The sequence below is a fragment of the Athene noctua genome, chromosome 1 (genome assembly GCF_965140245.1).
Source record: "Athene noctua chromosome 1, bAthNoc1.hap1.1, whole genome shotgun sequence".
Lineage (NCBI taxonomy): Eukaryota > Metazoa > Chordata > Aves > Strigiformes > Strigidae > Athene > Athene noctua.
This window is the reverse complement of record NC_134037.1, coordinates 194,261,882-194,281,969: the sequence shown is the minus strand read 5'-3', so window position 1 is coordinate 194,281,969 and position 20,088 is coordinate 194,261,882. Positions and strand designations below refer to the sequence as shown.

Sequence of the window (20,088 nt, the reverse complement as noted above, 5' to 3'; positions counted from 1 at the left end):
CGTGCAAAAGCTATTCAGACAGCACTTCGGCCATTGAAATGTGCTGCCGCGCGATTGTTCATTCACGCCCCTGTCCGGCGTCTTTGTATCTCCCGGTTTACACACCGTTCATTTCCTCAGCTGCCGATCCGGTAACATTCACGCCTGGCCACGGAGGGCTCGGCGCCGGGATCGGCTGCGTGGCGGGGAGCCAGACCCCACGCGTGACCGGGCGCGCAGGACGCACGCCGCCTAGACACCCCCTCACACACACACACACACCCCCACACCCCAAACATCGCCCCCCCTCACACCCCCCACCCCACACACACACCCCGCAGGGTCTCAGCGAGGAGCGGCCGCGGCGGGCCCGGCTGCGTGCGCCGCCGCCCCGCGCCCGGGAAGCCGCCCCGCGCCCGGCCAACCGCCGCCGCGCCCGCCGCTCCACAACGGCCCGGCCCGGCCGAGATGGCCCGCAGCAGCTCCACCTCCCTCCTGCACTCCACCATCGTCCGCTGGTGTGTGCTGCCCCTTTCGGACCCCGCCGCGGGGGAGGGAGGGGGGTAAGGGGGGGGGTGGCGCGGCTGATGTCCCCCGCTCGCCACGGGGCTCGCAGGACCGGCCGGGTGGGCTTGCTACAGCGGGGGTGGGAGTCCCACTCGTAACGCTTATCGCAGTTTGGTAGGACGAAAAGTCTGGTTTGCTGTAAAGGCTCCATCGTCTCGGTGGCGCACAAATGATGCCGTGAAGGCAGGGAAACTTCCCTGGAAGTCCTTCTCCACCCACTCGAGGCGATGCTGCGGGGCAGCTGGTGGGACCGTCCACTCGTGGTGGGTGCCCACGGGTAGCTGCGAGGCTGCACGGCTGTTGGTGTGCTGGCATTCAGGGTGATTCTGACGTTCTCCCAGGTTAGGTCTCCTTGAGGTAAAGGTAATGGTTGAACTCCTCAGCGAGATACTTTTTGTGGTGGAGTTAGATTGTCACCATCCTTTTCTTTGATAAAAATCATCGTCTGCTGTGTGACAGCAAAAGAGAAAACAGGTTTCCTTTCCCTTCTTTCCCCAAGCACAGATGAGTCCAGCTAATCGGTGCTGAAGCTTTGTGACAACACATAACACCACAAGTAACAACACATACAAGCGAACTTTTAACTTGACAGCAAGTAATCTCAAATCTTTTAATTCCCCCTCTCGGTAATACCCGAGCAGCAGGAGTTAGTCTGTGCTTTTGCTGTGATACAGATACCACTGCCGAAGGAAGGAAAGACTGAAGGAAGAGATTCATCCAAGGTCATCCAACAAGTTTCAGACACCGCATAAAACTGAATCACAAACAATCCTTGAAAGGTTGAACTGATGATTTTTTCATCACAACAACATTCTGAATCTTTCATGTTTTGAAAATTTTTAAATATTTAGCTTCATTTTACAGTTGGCGCATTGACAGATTTCGGTCCAGAAATGGTTTAACAGCAGACTTGCAAACCCGTATAATGGCCTGGCTGCCACAGGTTCAGATATAACACGTGGCAAACCTCCAAAACCCGGAGTCCATGGACGTCCTAGGACCGATCAGATAACAAACCCCCCAGAAAGTGTGGATAGAAAGTCAGAGATAAATGGAGAAAAATGCTTTTCCTTTAACCTCCATCTTCCTCCCTTACCACTCTTTCCTTTTGATTTTATTGTCTTCATTAACAGTTTTGTTTCGATGCATGCCAGAAACACTCAGGTTTGAGAACCTCAGGACTAATAGGCAAGAAGATGAGCACTGTGCTCTTTTCTGTGTGGATTTTTTTTTCCTGACAGACAGTATTTTTGTATTATGTGTCAGCACTAAGAATGTGTTTGACTTGTTATTTGAAAAAGGCTGGCAGTTTAATAGACGATAAATTCACTAATTGAAATTCTGAGATATTTTGTCACTAAAAAGTTACATGCTGAGGCAAAACTATTGGCAGAAACCAGCTACTGAAGCATGAATTAATTTCTGCTGCACTTACAATGACTCTTGTAGTGTTATATTAAGGATGAATTTGGACTTAGGTTTAATCTCCTCTGGGACTGCTCAATTACGAAGGGCTTTGAGATGGTTGCTCTTTAAGAAACAAGCATTTCTGCCTGCTGGGAGGCAGAGCTCAGTCAGGACTCTTATCTAGAATAAATTTCATTTACCTTTCAGCCCCATGGTGGGAAATACCCCATTAGTGCAGCAGATCCCATATCTTTGGTGCAGGTTCCTGCTCACATCTTGCAGTGAAGCCTTTGCTGCCAGGTGGTGGGGCTGGAGGTGGTGAGTAGCTGGCCTGGAGCGGGGCACAACTCAGCCCCGGTGCTTGGCAGCACCAGCCTCCTGGGTTGGTGGGGGAGAAGATGGGGTCCGAGAAGGTAAAAGCGAGGCATTTTGCTAGGGAGAGGGAAGCCTGGGGAAGGCAGCCAGCCTTCTTCCCTGGAGAAAGGGGAGAAGGCATGAATAAAAGGTGTGGTAGACTTCGTCAGGCTGCACAGCCATCATCTTTCTTGCTCAGTCTGTTCTAGCAAGACGGTTTGCTGAAGACCTTATCCACTATCTACTGCCAATACAGCTAATAGAGAAAGATAAATACTGCGTCGCCTGAAATCAGGCTACTAATAAAAGAGAGGATGCTGATTTAAAATCCAGCTGGCTTATCTTCTCCTGGTGATTATGAAAAGTCTGCTTTACAACCAACTTGATTATCAGTAAAGGCACAGTGAGTAACTGGCACTGTGCTGCACTGGCATTCAGCTGATAAATTAATTAAATATGCATAAACCATTTGGTATAACGGAAGCAGAGTCAGAAAACACTGTCATATGATCAGTGTGTCATGCTTTGAAAATTAATCTCCTCTGCTTCCTTGCTCCAGCTTTGCTCCTGTATTTGTACTGCAGGAGGCTGTTATCTTCTGACATTGAAACCATTGGCATTATCTCATAATTAAAGGTCTTTTTTTTTTTTTTTTTTTTCTGATGAAGGTAATACCTTAGGCTCATAAGTAACTAAGTTTACATCTTCCTCACCTTATTCACACAAGTAGTTGCATTTACTTGACTATGGCCATTCTGATAAGTAGGATGAGTAAGGGATTTAGCCAAAGGATGAATATTTAAACACCTAAACCAGCTTTAGTACTGACAATTCTGTTACATAGTAACTGTAAATTAAGATTTTGTTCTCTTATTGAACTTGTGCTAAAATCAGTGAGGTTGTATGAGAACAGGCTTTGGTCCTTCATAGTTCGTGTACTCTCCATCCCTAAACATCATATTGGACATTTTAGATGGAAAAATTCTCATCATATTATCTTTGGTATAGTGGAGAACTCTATAATTAGAAGATCAAAGGTACAACCTATTAGAGAGATTTTAATATTTGATGTATTGGTGTTGGTTTTATAATGATATTACTAAGTTGTATTTTTTTATTAAAAACTATCTAGTTAATAGCAGAGTCTCCCATGACCTCTCTTTACACTCCAGAAACCAGGAAAGTAGAACTTAAAAAGCTAAAACCAAACATAGAATATATATATATATATTTACACATATAAGAAGTATATCTTTTTTCCAAGAATACAGATTAACATAAAAATAGTAGCTCTTTTAAAATTTTTGTTTATTCTATGCTTCTGTAGAATCATAGTAACTGTTACAGAGTATACCATAAACCTGGTATTACAATCACAGGCTAAAAATTCTTTCTTCTAATTCTGACTTAAACCCATTGATTTTTTTGTTTGTTTGTTTTAAAGGGTATCTGATAATTTCTATTTGTGTGAAGGAGGCCTTGTACCCAAATGGCTACTATATGAGTTATGTATGGGAAGCTGCAGTCCAAATGCCAAGTATCAAGTAAATGCAGCCACCTTTGGAAAGGTACAGAGTAGATAGGATATATAAGACAAGAAGCAGAGATACCTAAACAGAAAATCTGGTTATCAAGTATATGTATTGCATATCAAAAGAGATTAAGTAACAGAGAAGAGTGAATATGTAATGTATTATGGTTGTGTCTTTTCCAATGTATTTCTGGTAAGCCCTCTTGTGTGTAGAGTGTAGACACTTTTTACTAGAGAAAATTCTTTGTGGTGCAGTTTATTTTCTTCAGGGAACTGGTATATGTTATACTAACAAAGATTTCTTTTGCCGGTATATTTTAGAAAGCTTTACCAGGGTAAACAGTGCCAATAAACTTGTCCTGAGGAAGCTGATTCTTCTGTCCTTAAAAGACCCCTCTGTTACATAATTTTGTACTTTCCTATTTAAATATACTTATGGAGAATTTTCTCCAAACACACAATAAGAAAGTTGTTATAGAATCATCCAAGCAAAACAAATGCAGATATAAAACCCAATCTTCTTCAAACAGTTCGATTTTTCTAATACCTGGAGGTTGATACAACCCACAGAGCAATTACCACTTAGAAATGCCAATTGCAGCAAACACTCATAGCTATTCAACTTTGTTTAACAAATTAAGGAAGATAGAATGCCTTGTGATTATTTGTTGCTAAGACTTTTTGTTCAGAATTTCTTATTTTACTCTAATATTATTCTATTAGTGCCCATAGTAGAACCTACTAAACATTTTTCTAACACAAAACCAAAATAATTTAAGTAAAAGTTGTACCTGAAATCAATTTCATTTGTGCAGATAACCTCACTTTATGAATAATTTATCTCAATTCACTTGAATCTATTTTTTTTTTTTTTACTGGGTAAGTTAAATCACACTTGCTTAAAATTAAGATTTGCGTGATCCAGTATGATTTATTATGATAGCTTAATGGATCATCACCCATCAGCCAAGCCCATGGGTTGAATGTGCCTGGCTCATGGTAGATGTCTGCTGTGAAGCTATCACCTTAAAATCTCTTGGTAGCCAAGGGAGAGAAATGTTACATATTGTTCCTCTCACCCTAAGTGGGCCATCTCAGGCAGCCCAGATGAAATGTGCCTCAGAACTGCCTGTTTTTCTCCACTGACTCCAGACTCTGCAGCAACTAGCTTAGACACCTCCACCTTGTAACCACGTAGGTAAGATTAATCCCATCCTGTCGGTACACTTTCAGGTGCCCCAGCATGATTGAGTTACCACCTGTAAGCTAAGCCTTCTTGTGGTTTAAATTAATGCATTTTACTTTTAAGTTGGGACAGGCATGGATGAAGCATGAGTCTGGTCACGCAGAAGAGCTTAGCTGATGAGACATAGCTGCTATAGGCTGGTGCTTGCAACTGTTTGCTCACAGCCTTAACCCACCCAGTGCATTGCGGTGCAAGTTAACATATCCCAAGTGAGCAAGCTGGGGTGAAGCTCCCCAATGGCTTGAAATGATCTATCCTTCTGCAGCAGAAAGTGGGACCATGCAGGAAAAGGCTGAGGAGGGCAGGAACTGCAGCAACCCTAGTAAAGGTGCACATGGAATTGGTTACCACAGCCTAGCTAATGGGCTGAGCTATTAATAATTCATCAAGCTGTAGTAACCTGACTGCATTATGTGCATGTAGACTGTAAGGACTTTTGCAGTCAAGCCCCATGTGAATCAAACTGTGATGATTTAAGACACTACTAGTCTCATCTGCCATATCCCTCTGCCCAAATACACCACCATCTCTTTAGAAGAGGCAGTGGGAAGTATGTGTCTCATGCCACAGAAGCCCCAGTTTCATAGGCTGTCCTAGGAGAACAGGATTATGCTAGAACACCAGTTTGAGAAAGGGAGCAGCTGGGGTTGGTGCACGCAGAAACGTGCAAAGAACAGGACCACTCCAACACTGTTGAAACTGGAGGCGCACATTAGTGTGAGTTGGGAAAATTTGTCCTTTATCAGCCTTTTGGACCAGCAAAGTGCACTTTGCATGGAGTCCAAGCTTTGCACTGCTGAGCGGAGGCTCCTCTTGCTCCTCACTAATGTTGAGTACCCAGCTCTCTGTTCCTGCTATATAGGAAATGTTAGCTCCAGCTGTCCTGACCTAGTCTCTGTCTTCACAGAACAGCTCATGCAGAATAATCATAGTGAAGTGCATTATTACCTTGACAGTATCTTATTACTCTGTAGGGCCTAACCTTAACAGATACTATGTGACCTCAGTTCACATTGACCACCACCGTGGTCAAAAGTTGCTTTGCAACTTGATGATTCAGGTCCTTTTAAAACAGATAAATCAGGCCTTATCCTGCAACTACTCCTTGCAAGACTGAGTGGGTAGGTGAAGTGCCTTGTTTAAGCCCTACTCAAAGAAGTAAGGCTTGGAGGACTGGCAGAGTACTGGAGAACCATGGCACCTTCAAGTTCCCCTAGCTGATATACCCCACCTGACTGTGGGTGGTCTCCTCATTTAGGCACTGACCATGTTTAAGTGCAAGGTAAAACAGAGTAGTCTAAAAAAATTCCTGAGGAAGGTAATCCCTTAAATTACTTAGGTTTTGATCCACAAAAGCCTGATTGAGTTCAGTTCAACAGTTACCATTTGAGAGGTAAGAACAGGTATTAGCCTGCAAATGGTGGAAAGCAAAGGAAGTGATTAAGAAGAAAAAAATGTAGCAGATATGTTTTCATGTTTTAGAATGAATTTGCCAAGCATCTCTAATTTTCTGTTTGTTTTTTCAGCTTATTCAGTCAGTTTTCCCAGGTCTGAGGACAAGAAGACTGGGCAGAAGAGGGAATATCAAGTATTGGTTTGCTTCCTTTTGTTTAAATGAGCTGTTTATAACTGTTCTAATAAAATTTTTAAATGGCTGAATGTTCAGCTCCAGCACGGTAATATAGCAGCTGAATTGTTGGTTGCAAGTCTTTAATACATTGCAAGATCCAAAGTGATTCATGATGTCACCAAGTACATTAAAATAGAGTTAATTCCATGAAAATTATGTCAGAGCTGCTTTGGTAGGGCATAAACTCCAGATCAGACTGGTTTTAAAAAAATTAGGGTTCCAATTTGTACTGGCTATTGTACTGTACAGCATGGCTTGCATGAAGCATCTGCCAGACATCACAACCTTACTCAGAGCTCTTGAGACACCAGGTCAGAAAAGTCTGGCTCCAGGATGCACGGGGGTGGCAGCCGTGAGTAATGTCTGTGTTGTGCTTTTCATCCTTGCACATATCTGTGGAGTGACCCAGCATGTACTGGTGGTCAATGGAAATGTTGTAAACAGTTGAAAACCATTCAAATCAGACCTCCTCAGATCCTCCTCCTACATGTGCTTTCTTTTCTTTTCCCTCTCTTCTAGAGCACAGAGAGTTCAATACTCTTTAATGGAATCAATGTCCAAACTTATAATCACACTCTGAACATCCAGACTGTAAAAAAGGATGTTTTAAGGGCATTGAGACTCAATAATTTTACAAGAACTTTGAGTACCTGTCAAGTACTGGCTTTGAGACTAACATGCCCTTACTTGATCTGAGATTTTTCTCCACTAGTCTGGACTTGCTTGATCCAGCAAGATCCTTTATTTTGGGAGTGCCTCACCACAGACACTCCCAGGCTTCTCTTCATAGCTTGCAGGATTTGGGACAGTACATGATAGTTCCCAGCCTCCATGCTTTCTCTTCCCATCAGCAGAAGGTTACCATCTGCTGGCTGCCAGTGGCCAAAAACCCCTGCAGGGGCGGCTCCCCTGGCTTCCCAGGGGCCCAGCCTAGGAAGAGGCAGCTGGTAGCATCTGGGTAGCCCGGATGGCAACTCCGCTGCTCACCGAGGTCAGGATAAACCGTAGAGAAGATCTGGCAGGTTTCTTGGCTTTTATCTTGCCATGACCACTGATGGGCCAGCCAGTCCCTAAGCTACTGTGAATGGCTGCAGAACAACTACACTAAATCCTTCAACTTCCATGGACATACGGGGTCCTTTACCAGCTGAGACTCTGGGCCCTGACTTCTCTAGCTGTCGTCTAGAAATCTGTTGCACCCCATTTACTGGCTTAAGTTTTTTTCATTTAGAAGAAGGTATTATTCCAGGACAAAAAGTGTTAAAAAGGGTTTGTGAAGAGTTTGTGCAATTATCTTCTGTTAGGGAAAATGCATTTACAAGAGAATTTAAAAAACAAATGTCGCTTTTCTTACTTGGCCTTTTCTTGTTTAAATAGAATGGTAATCTGCTTTCAAAGGAGGAATATGAATTATCTGCTGACTTGTTGAAAATCATGATTGTCAGGGTTTTTTTTTATTTTCTAGGTATCATTATGATGGAATAGCTATCAAGGAGAACTCTTCCTTTTATGCACACTATTACTCTCTTCTGTCTGAAAAAAATGATCACAGGTTTGTTTTTTAAAATGTTTTAATCATAAAAAGTCATATGACGGTCTATATATTGTCTGTCCATAAAAGTCTGTAAATAATTTTTGAACACTGATAACTGTATTATATTTTTCTTACTATTATACACACAAAGTGCTGTGCCATTAAGTGCTGCACCCTAATAGACAAGCTCCATTTTGAAAATGTGCCCTGCCTAATCAGTCTTCCTTGAATTGGACATTTTAGCCCTGTAGACCTTAAGAGCAGGAACTCATGCCAAATCTAAAATATATATTGAGACTCGAATATATTTTATATATTATTATAATAGGATATAACATAATATAACAATTATAAACATATTGAAATAGCTTCATGACATTGTAGCACCTTCCTTATTAAATAGTAGGCTGAAGAGACATGTATTAAAGTATAAATGACTGAACTGTTTTGAAATGCAATCATGCTATCTGGGTTTTTTTACTATATGAAACAATGAGGCATATTACTTTGAAAATACTTCCTTCACTTTATTTTAAAATTTCGATTTTAAAATCACCTCTTGTAAGGGAACAACAATGAGAAAATGTATAAGACAAGTATAAACTGAAAAAAAAAAAAAAGTCTAAAAATAATTGATGAATGTAAGATACTTTAGCAGCCTAAGGTGTAGACATGAGCATGGTCTGGTTGTGGGCAGGCAAGGAAGAGCTCTCATGGTTAAGCTCCTGGTTGAATTAAATCACAGGCTTGCGTTTCTCCCCAGAAAACAGGAAGGGAAGTGCTGCCACTCCATAACAGTTTTACACTCCTTTTAAATGCACAGGAGAGGAAAAATAGGTGAAGCCAATGCCTTGGAGTTTGGAGACCAGACTTGTATCCTCACTTTTACAGACTGGTACATTACTTTGATGTATGTGTGGATAAATTCTGTACTTTGGTTTCCATTCTTTAATATGAAGATATAGTATTTTTCTATAGCATGAATGTTAGAGGTATACAGGTCAGCCTGTTAAGCACCCAGGTATTCTAGTGATGATGAAACTGTTCCAGTGTCTGTGATATTTTATATTATAGTTACTTAATTGAGTGCATGTTCTGCAAGAGCATGCAAGGTTTGTTGCCTTTCTCTATGAGTTTTATAGCAGAGTAATGTTGCAGAAGTCCATAGAGTGACAATGGTAAAGAATGGGACAGGGCAGAGGATCAGGTTCTGCAGATGATCAAGTGGCAGTTGGTTGTTGTAAGACCAAACAAATTATTCATAGGCAACTCAAGGATCGTTTCCTATGAGACCCTTACTGAAGTGGTATTCCTCACTACCTGTGCACTCAGTATAACCAGAACAGGCCTAAGATTTGACATCCATAAGAGGGAAAGGTGTTGGCCACTGTTCAAGTAACACTGCAGGTCTCTGGCTGAGTCTCTGATGGTCTTTCTTCTTCAAGGAAAGAAAGGTGTTTCCCTGCAACGTCACTTGAAAACATCAGTCTTGCTGGGCATAGTAGGAGAGCTGCTAGTTCTGGTCATAGAATAGGTGAGAGAGAACAGAACAACTTGAATTGTTGCTCTTTTTCCTCCCAGCGTAGAAACATGAGGAAAAATTACAAAAGGTAGGAGGATGTTGGCTAAGTCTGGGCCAGGTGCACAGACAAGGACTTTAGCCATTGCTGGGAGCCAGAAGCACCACATATGCCAGCACAGCTTGTGTCCTTGGCCTTCCTCATGGAAACCAGCCATGTTCTCTGATGGGCTGGGGAACATGCTGTAGCCCATGCTTAACCATGGAGAAGCTGCTGCACTGTCTGCAGGCCTCCCTTTCCTCCACCAGCTGCCAGGGGTGTCTGCCCAGACTAACTCCTAAAAATATATATTTAATTTGGTCAAACCAAGGAAAAAGAGGTGTATTCCAGGGAAAGGGCTGACATCAACCAGCCATCGAGTGATCCAGATATAGTTTCTTGAGATAACTTCCCAGATTAAAAAAAAAATAAATCGAAATATAAAGATTGTATTCAGACAAATCATCTTTCTAGTTGCAATAGTAGAAAAGTCTCTTAAGTACAAAATTATCTTGTCTCATGCTTCCTTCATTTAAGACAGTTATATGTACTAAGCTGTTGTGTGAAGCCAGACACCTGAAATTAGAACAGCTTCCACTCTAAATGCAGCCACATGTCCCTGTCCCAAGCCAACATGCGGACTCACAACACCTGGGCAGCTGGTGCCACAGTTACTTCTTAGTATCTGATAAAGGACAGCAGGAAAAAATGGAGAGAAAGCAATAAAAAAAGCACAAAACACAGCCAGAGAAGCATGAGTTACACAACTCCGAAAGAAATAATTAGGTTACATACAAAATAAGCAGCAACTTCAACCAAATAAGTGAGTTTGTTTCCATCTGCAGTGAGTTTTGGACGTTCTTTGCAAATAAATAGGAACACATCAAGAAAATACCTCATCTTTACTGTCCTCTCAGTAGGTTTCAGTACTTTTTGAAATGCGAGTTTATTTTTTATGATCCAATGAAATTGATAAAACCATCAATACCAAATTTTAGTGGTTTTTTTTAATTAGAAAATTGAAATTTAGAAAAAGAGTAATGAAAACTTGAAGACTTTTCTACCTGCAGGAACAACTTATATTCTCATGGAAGTAATTGTATAATTGCAGCAATTAACTTTAAAAACTTCTCAATTTTTGAGAGTGTGTTGGTGTGTAAATTTCCAAAATACAGTGAAGAAGATTTTTAAGATACCATTTTAGTGCAGTCGAAAGGCTGGCCTGTGGACCAGACCCTGCTAATGGGATATATTTGTCTGGCTTGTTGCCATTTCCCTGTCAGAGACAGGAGATGCCTGTTGGAGTAGTGAACATGTCCAAAATGACTATTGCTCCCTCCCATGCCTGAATAGAGTTCAACATGCAGATGTTTTTTCTGTTGCACCCACCTGAGGGAAAGGTGGGGCTGGGAGCCTGGCTGAGAAGCCAAGGCAGCCCCAACCTACAGGTTGGTGAAGAAAAGGATGGTTTCAAAACTATGATCCTCTCTCTCTAATTACTGAAAAGAGTATTTCTTGACCATATTGAGATAGCTGGCAGTTGACATGGTGCTGGTAGTGAGGAATTAGACCCGTGCAGGATCTGGCAGGCTCGGAGCTGTGCTTGTTGGTGTCATAGAAATGGGAGTAAGATTATAATGGTTTGCTTTTGACTATAAAGAAGGCATTTGCCTTTTGGTAGTAGTGGGGCCTCAGATGTATCAGTTGTCTGGGTTGGAATGAGTTCACACGAGGAGTCATGAGGATACAGCCCTGTGAGTCGATTCATTTAGAAATCTTGGATTTTTTTGAGATATGTGCCACAGCTCTGATGATGATGTTATGAATGTAGTGTAAATAAACACAACTGTAATCAATGAGGTGTCCAAATGTATTATGGAGATTTAAGGGAATATGGTATTTACTGATTTGCATTACAAAAGGGTGCCTTCTAGGAATGGGAGCTTTGAGGACAAGCTTTCCCTAAAACAGTATTTGTTCTGGTACAGCAGTGTTAAAAAAATGCTACCAAATTTTGGTTTTGTAAGAGTTACTGTATGATTCTAGTAATAGGGAAGGTTTGGGCTTCTGACTTTCTAGTGAAGCAAACCCATGATTTTTTAATTAAAAAAAAAATCTGATCTGATTCTAGCAAATTAGCTTTTCTAATCTCAGTCTAATCTGACAGACAACGCATACACATTCACAACCCTCCCTCCTTTCATTTTTCCTTTGTCCTTCCCATTTGCCTTCTCTGTTAGTCTTCCTGTCATCCCCACCATTGTATTCCTCATTTTAGCTCTAGTTCCCACCCCATAGCATCATCCAAACTCTGCAAGAGATTATGTTGAGACTCCTTGTGATTTTGCCATCGCCCATTTTCCCCTTATCCCACCAACATCCTCTTTTGTGTGCTCTGTCTTTATTCAGCCCGTCTTTACCGAGGCACTGCTCTCCAGGGAAAGTGAGCAGCTCTGTGTGTCAGCTGAGCACCTCTGTGTGTACCGGGTGAGTCCAAACCTCGTTTGCTAACAGCGGGAGCACGTAGATGTTAGCTTTCCATAGGTATTTGCACATAATCATCACTGAGCTCCCGTCTGGCTGCTGGGGCGCAGGAGGACCCACGCAGCACCCCTTCTCACACCTCGCCATCCCTGTGTTGGGGGGAGCGGGGAGCCAGCCTGACGCGGGAGCCAGCCCACTGGAGGAGAGCAATGCTGATATGTGTTGCCATAGTAGCAGCAGAAGAAGATACAGCTGGCCGCCTTCTCAGGGAGAGCAGGAGCTGGAAAATATTCATTAATTTTGTTTCACAGGCTTTAGAAATCTGCAGGAAGGACCCATTTGAAAGAAGGGTTATGAAACATTTCTACTTACACATTCTTCCCTTTGTCTGGCCACCAACCCTAAAATATCTGGGAGAAAGAGTCAACAGAGTTCCCAAACATACCCAACGTAAATGTTGTGCCCTGTATTGGTCAGTCAGTTTGGTTGTTCCACTGGAGCACTACCTTCAAGGCAGAGAGCAGTGGTGGAGGGAAAAGTAATTTTTTCAGGTGGCAAGGGTCAGTCCTATGGACAGTAGAAAAGGGAGAGGAGGCATTTTAAGTGGCTTGAGTTTTCAGGCAGATAAGCTGTTACATTTTGTCCTCTGTCCCTTCAGGACGTATGGTGGTACCCTGGTTTATAATACATGACAGCAGTGAAACCCAGCAGCCAGGATCTGATTTGGTAGCCTGAGTGTTAGCACTCACCAGTGGAAGCACATTTTCTACAAAGCCCCTGCCTGTCACCTTTCAAAACAGCCGAGTCCAAAAGGACCCTGGAGTTTGAAATGCCTTCACAGACAGCGAGCAGATGTCAGCAGCAGATGGGGGCTTGATTGGAGGAATCCAACTCTCACAGCACGTCCCTTTTACTAGCAACATTGCCTCTCCCTCCTGTAGGATTAGCCTCAACAAAACAGGCAGGGAGAGAGGTAGATGGCAAAGCAAGAAAGCAGTCTATTGTGCCTGCATCCCTGGCTTTTCAGCCAAAAGCCAGTGCCCAGGCCTTTGCAGGTCCAGATGAATTCTGACCACGTGCAACATCATGAGATGTTTGCAAAGTAAAGGGGGAAAGTCAGAAACAGAATGCCATCTAAACTGATATAGGGTGCAGGAAATTTAATAACTGTGAAATCAAAGCACGATTATGCTTTCATTATTTGCATGTTTATCATTATTATTATCATTCCAAATAAACTGCAACTACAAATACAAACCCACTATTTTTGTGCAAGAAGTTGGAAGACATTGCACTGTTAAATAGCTAATACTTTGCCATCTTTATAATGAATGGTTCGGTTTTATCTTAAAATTAAGAAATTGATCTCCAGACTCGTTAGAAAATCATGGGGCTGCTGAATGACAGGAAGGAGAGTGGGGTTTGTTTCCCAAATGTGATGCTTCAATCTAGTGCACTTTATCCAGTGTGAGCTCATTTTCTTACTAAATACAGAATAAATTGGTGGGCTTTTAAAGTTAGGTTGTTTTTTTTTTTTCTGTTGTATATTTTACCACAGTGGAAACGCCTGCAGTTCTGGAGATGCAGCTGGTTACAAGAGCAATAGCCAAAAAGAAAGAACAGTGAGTTTCAGATACATTAGACTTATAACAAAATGTCTGTCTGTGTGCTTAACTAGAAATGCTATATAATAGGTCCTGATGAGATACAGTTAACCCATCATCTTCTTCAACATAATCTTTGTCTGCATAATCTCACTAAATGCTTACTTCCCCCACTCCTACTTCACCTGGTAGCTAAATATTTTTGTTGTCTTAACGTCAGCTCAAATAATTTTATCTGTGCTGAGAGCAGAAATTGTGGCTGACAGCCCAGGTTTTGAGTATTATGGGAGCTAGTGGGGCACAACCTTCCTTGCCTGAGGCCTGCAGTAACAGACCCTCATGCTGCTGAGCTGGTGTCTTTTCAATGTGCTCAGAGTCTATTGGCACAACAAGTATTTAAATACTAGGAAATGATTAATAAAAAAGAGTGCAACCCCTGCTCACTGAAAAGGGCAGATGCAAGGCTTAACCTGTGGCAGTTCTCCCATAAGTGTGCTGTCATGGGATGGTTTGATACTGAGGTTGTTGGAAGTCAGCCAGCAGAGCATGAGCAACAAAATTATGTGGACCAAAGTGAGGAAAAAAGGAGAGACTGGATGTCTGTCTTATTTTTACGGAGCACTCGGGTGCAGTAATGAGTGCTCTGAAGTGGATGTAATGACAGCTGATGAGGAATGTGCCGTCACCCCCGACAGCAGAGCCAACTATCTGCAGCCTTATTTAGAAGGTTACAACTGTGACATGAGTGCTATAGAAAGAAGATATGTGGAAGATATGTATAGCATTAAATATTCACTGGTTTTGAAAAGAAACTCATGTACTGTTTAGGATTTAAATATTTAGTCAGCCATGCTTGTTTCTTTCATCCACCCCTACTTTCTAAAAAAAAGGACAAGCATTTCTCTGAAGAAACACATCTTATTAAAAAATCATGTTATACAATTTCAAGAAAGTACTTAATACCTTTAACTGACAAGATAATTGTGATTTTTTTTTTTTTATTGTTCAAAATAAATCCTGCTTCATTGAGAGCAAGAATTTGGACTGTTCTTCATCTGTCATTTATCTGAAGATTGAACAAGAGGGATTTCAATACTCTTGGCCTGAATTCAGCACAATCTCTCTTTTGGAGCAAGAGCTAGAGAAGAAATACTCCTATGAAATGGTACATTCAAGTATTTGGTCAGCAAGTGAGTTAGCTCTTTGCCTGTGTGATCTTTCTGTACTCTTTTTTTGGTTACCTTCTCCAGGTACTGCTTGCCAATGACTACTACAGACATTGTCAAGATATTTTACATATGGTGAGAAAGAGCGAGCTTGATAAGGTATGCTTTTGATTTAATAACACTCATTCTGATGACAGCAAACAATCCTAAGGATACAATTGTTTCTGTGTAGCTTATTGATGGTTTGATCTAAGGTAGGTGATCATTTATAGATAAAAGGAGCATTCAGTCAAATTGTTTGCAAAGTCTTAATTAACACAACATGCTCTGAGAATCTGAGTTTGTAGGCATATCCTGAGCACTCCAGGCACATCAGCAGGTCTGAGCCCAGCACAAAACATAAGGCCATGGACACATACCTTTCATTATATCCACATATCCATGGCACAATTTGTTTCTCTCTTCTTTCTTATGCTGCCTTGTGAGGTTCAGCTTGTTGCCCCAGGATGCTTCCACTTATGCTGGAGCCTGGCCAGGATGAGGCCAGGCAGAGCCCAGCTCCACTGTCATTCTTTTGCTTCTGGGCTTATCTCTGTTCTTGTACTGAATTACATTTCACAAGTGTAAAATCAGTGAAAATTCATAAAGGACTTTGCGCAACAGGTGGAAGACTGTATCATGTCATTCTGGAGGTTTCTGCAGCCTGAAAGAATAGCACTGATGTTCTTGACAGATGTATGCCAGCTGTTCAAACACTATGATAGGCAGCTATACAAGGTACTGTAAGCACACTTGTTTGTTGTAATTATGTTATTAAGTGTTTATGCCTTTTTGGTAGCTCTACCTGAGGAGAAGAGCCAGCTGTTTCTTGCATGCTGTACAATGGGATTTTTGTTCGTACCTCAAATCTGTTCTTTGACTTTTTCTGAGACAGCACAGTATGGATTTTGAAAGGAGACAGTGGATTTTGAGTTAACTTCCGTTTTTCTGCTATATATTCCTTTGAAACTCCCTAATATTAATGGAGTCCGCTGTTATAAATGTGGTCTGTGGTTCTGGCATGAGGTTATGTGACTGAAATTTCGACTGATAACTGTTTTCCAAATTACAAGAGTTATTTTTCCTTTGAGAACACTACTGCATTTCTTGGCGACATTCCATGTAGAATTATGCAGTTTTCTGATCAAAATAATTTGATTCTTGTTTACAGCAGGTCATTAAGTAGTGTCTAGTAATTAATTGAGAAAACTACACTTATTGTTAGGATCTTTTTCCTTCTACTAATAAAGGTAGCTTAGCTATCATTTAATTGGAAGAAAAAGACAGGCTTCTTTACAATTAAACTATCAATACAATTTTGTTTCATTCAGCTGTAAATATCTGTAGTACACCAATCATGTGCAGCTCCATTAATTTGTATTCTAGGAAATAGAGAACATCCTATTTCATGATTTCCTGGAGGAGGTGCCTGCGCAACACATGAACTCAATCAGATTGTTCAGTAAAAATGTTGAACTTTGGCTGCTTAATGCTTTGGAAGAGTTTCCATTACCACTCCAAACATCCAAATCTAAAGGTACGTGTGAGTAATAGAGAGATTTTCATAAAATAATCCTTGCTTAAACTGCACAGAAGATTGTATTACAAGACTCTTACAGAAATTATTTTTAAAACATTTTTAGCTGAGGTAACCAGTAGTAGTGAGGACTAGAGTTGTTGGGATACAGTTGAAAATAAATAGTCTCAGATAATATGTGAGAACAAATTTAAGACAAAATTATTCCCAATTCATGGTAAATTAAAGTGTACTTGAATCTTTTTAAAGATCTGTCTCTCGCCATGATCGCTTTGTCTGTGTAGATGACTGAATAATATGCAGTCTGCCCTCTGAAATTTAGGTATTGTTCTGTCTCTTCACATTGCAAGTGGTTTTATGCAGATAAATTAATTAATGGCTATAGTGCAATTCAGTGTAAAGGGAAAAAAAGCCATAGTCCCATAGAGAAACTATGGCTCTGGCATTTCTTACATTTAAACGCTTGACAGAGCAAAGTTAGTAATATGTTTTTAGAGTGTGTGCATGGAAATATATGTAATTAATCAGCTGCAACCCTCTGTATATACATCCTGGTCTTTCTGGTTTGTACAAACTTCAGGGAAACAGAAATTTTCACTTGAAAACCATTGTTTGTCTACAGAAGTTTGTAAGTTGCTTTATATTAAATTTTCCTGTAACTAAGAATCAGTTATTTTTATTTTATTCTTAAAAAGGATATTCTTGGACCATGCTTGATATATTACAACACATTATAAACAGGAGATGATAGAACCAAAGAAACCAACTACTACTAACAGTGCTACAGAATTATAGATGCATCAAGGTGTAAATCCAAGCACTCTGAACAAAATATAGGATGTTTAGAATTAATGTTGCCTTCATTCACCTTAAACCATACGCATAAAAGTCCTGATTAAGAAGTATTTAATGTAAAAAAAAATTGGAATGATTTTTCCTGTGTGTTATGGGTTAACAGATTTGCAGTGAAGGAAGAGTGGTGACCTGGGCAGCTTCTGCTTGCAAGCTTTAAACGGCAAGGGTGCCCAGCCCGTAACGCTGGCTCAGTGCCCCCTCTGTGCTCTTCGCTAGCCTCCATAGCTCCCCTAGGGATCTACTTTCTAACTTAAAAGATCAGTCTTTATTAACATCTTTTAGACTGTAAAATATTAATGATATGAAACATCTGCCTCTTCTTCTTTAACAGAAGTTACACTGTTTATAAAAAGACTCGGGAGAAAGACAGACCTTTGTAACATTGCCAAGGTATGTTCCAGAATCCGTAAAACAAAAAACCTGGGCATCTCATTCACTCAGCCAGTTTGGACTATTTATGAGATGCTCCACTGTAGGACAACAGCAGCAGCACAGGTGTTCTTAGCTGTATACTGACCATGGTCCAAATCACGCTCACCCTCCTACTCATCTCTTCCCACACTGTAAGTATGCTGAGGGGGCTGTTTCCTCCCTCTGGGTTCTGTGACAGCCTCTGAGATATGGTCAGTGGTCCCCCATGGAGAGAGAACACAGTAGCCAGAAGGGTCAGATGACACTTTGCAGTATCCTTGCTCAGCCACGCCAAAGCCAGTCAGATAGGACATGCTGGGGCTATTCTAAAATTGGTTTTATGCAACATCCTGATCACTCTCTATGACGAGTGCTGCAGCAGCCTGCACAAGGGAAATCACTAATATGCTAGCTGCAGTGAAGCTGCAGGGTCGGGAAGCCGGCCATGAAGTCTTTAAGGGCACAAGACCCTCACCTTTTTCATGGATCCCAGGGATCAGCTGGAACAATCTTATCCATCCTCTGGCAAGACAGTGTTGGAAAGAGCACTGCAGGGTAGCATCCTCTGAACTTTGCTCCTCAGGGCCATTACTCAGATTAGCTTTTTTCCCTTGGGAAGAAAGAGACAAAAATCTCTCTAACAATATCACTGCCTGCTTTTCATTCTGCAGTATCATTCTTCTCAGCTACAGAGATGTATCCAGGAGATGCATTTTTAACCTTTTGAACACTGCAAATTAAATTGTTTCATTCAGTGCTGCATTATTATGAGGGGCTGCACCCACTCTGCAGCGTTTCTTCCATTGGTGTCCTTTGGATACTTCCAAAACCTTGGGTTGTGAGGTGGTCCAGGCCATGACAGAAGAGATAAGTCACAAATAAGGAAGAAAGCAGAAGAGAAAAGGTAGTCTATTATGGTATAGTCTCTCCCATGCCACCTGGCTTAAATCACTACATTGTGTCCCCACAATAAAGGTGAGGAAGGAAGGGAACTGTGGCTTCTTGGACTGCACGGCAGCGTCATGTTCTTCCTTAATAAATCATAAAATCACAGAACGGTTTGGGTTGGTAGGGATCTTAAAGACCATCTAGTTCCAATCCCCCTGCCATGGGCAGGGACACCTTCCACTAGACCAGGCTGCTCAAAGCCCCGTCCAACCTGGCCTGGAACACTGCCAGGGAGGGGGCAGCCACAGCTGCTCTGGGCAGCCTGTGACAGTGTCTCAGCACCCTCACAGCAAAGAATTTCTTCCCTATACCTAATCTAAATCTACCCTCTTGAAGTTTAAAACTGTTATCCCTTGTCCTATCACTGCACTTGCTGATAGAGTCCCTACCCACCTTTCCTGGTTGGCCCCCATTAAGTACTAGAAGGCCTCTGTAAGGTCTCCCCAGAGCCTTCTCTTCTCTGGGCTGAACAACCCCAAGTCTCTCAGCCTGTCCTCATAAGGGAGGTACTCCATCCCCCTGATCATCTCTGTGGCCCTCTAGACTCGTTTGAGCAGATCTACATCCTTCTTATGCTGGGAGCCCCAGAGCTGGACACAGTACTCCAGGTATCTTTTATTTATGGGAAAACTTCACCACCAGCAGAATACAAAACACACACATCACTTACTTTAAAAAAGTTTTAAAAAATAAAAATAATAATGCACAAGGATGCCTAAGTTGACTTCTGTGAAGCGTTGCGCACTTGCAGTTCCTATTTACTGCAGCAGCCCCTGGAGATACTAAATACCTTAAAAGCTCAGCTTCATGTACTTCTAAACAGTGCTTCTTATGCACTGTAGAATGTGATCCAGCAAGACTGCAAATACCAGCTACTCCCAGTCATTTGCATTTGACTTACATACTCAGACTTTACATCACCCTCCTCTGCTCAAGTCATGATGTCAAGGTGCTGGTTGTAGCTTTTTGAGTCTTCCCTGCCTATTCCTAATGTGCAGAAAAGCTGCAGAGAGTCAACGGTGAATTTACACCCTCAAGATTTAGGGCAAGAGAACTGCAGCCTAGTTGGAGGGAATTCTCTAGCAGTGGCCTCTGGCTGCTTTACATCCCCTTTACACTGTTTAACCAGCACAAAGTGAACCTAGCAGATCTGAGAGTCAGGGTCAGATCTGTGCTTACAGCTGAGCACATTCTGAGCTGGTTCTTGTTCATGCTAATGAGCTCTTGGCCCTGTTCT

The 20,088-nt window shown here is 41.7% G+C and overlaps 1 protein-coding gene across 1 annotated transcript in view; it reads left to right on the top strand.

Annotated features, from left to right (window-relative positions):
• Positions 1-447: 447 nt before the first annotated feature.
• The window catches only part of RFX8 (regulatory factor X8), a 32,615-nt gene continuing 12,974 nt past the window's right edge, over positions 448-20,088 (top strand). Inside the window, exons 1-11 of the mRNA XM_074930297.1 lie at positions 448-497; positions 3,752-3,875; positions 6,611-6,672; positions 8,180-8,266; positions 12,232-12,294; positions 13,850-13,913; positions 14,926-15,060; positions 15,146-15,220; positions 15,725-15,838; positions 16,487-16,637; positions 17,824-17,882. Coding sequence (XP_074786398.1) covers positions 448-497; positions 3,752-3,875; positions 6,611-6,672; positions 8,180-8,266; positions 12,232-12,294; positions 13,850-13,913; positions 14,926-15,060; positions 15,146-15,220; positions 15,725-15,838; positions 16,487-16,637; positions 17,824-17,882 — 984 coding nt within the window. The remainder of the gene's footprint in view (positions 498-3,751; positions 3,876-6,610; positions 6,673-8,179; positions 8,267-12,231; positions 12,295-13,849; positions 13,914-14,925; positions 15,061-15,145; positions 15,221-15,724; positions 15,839-16,486; positions 16,638-17,823; positions 17,883-20,088) is intronic.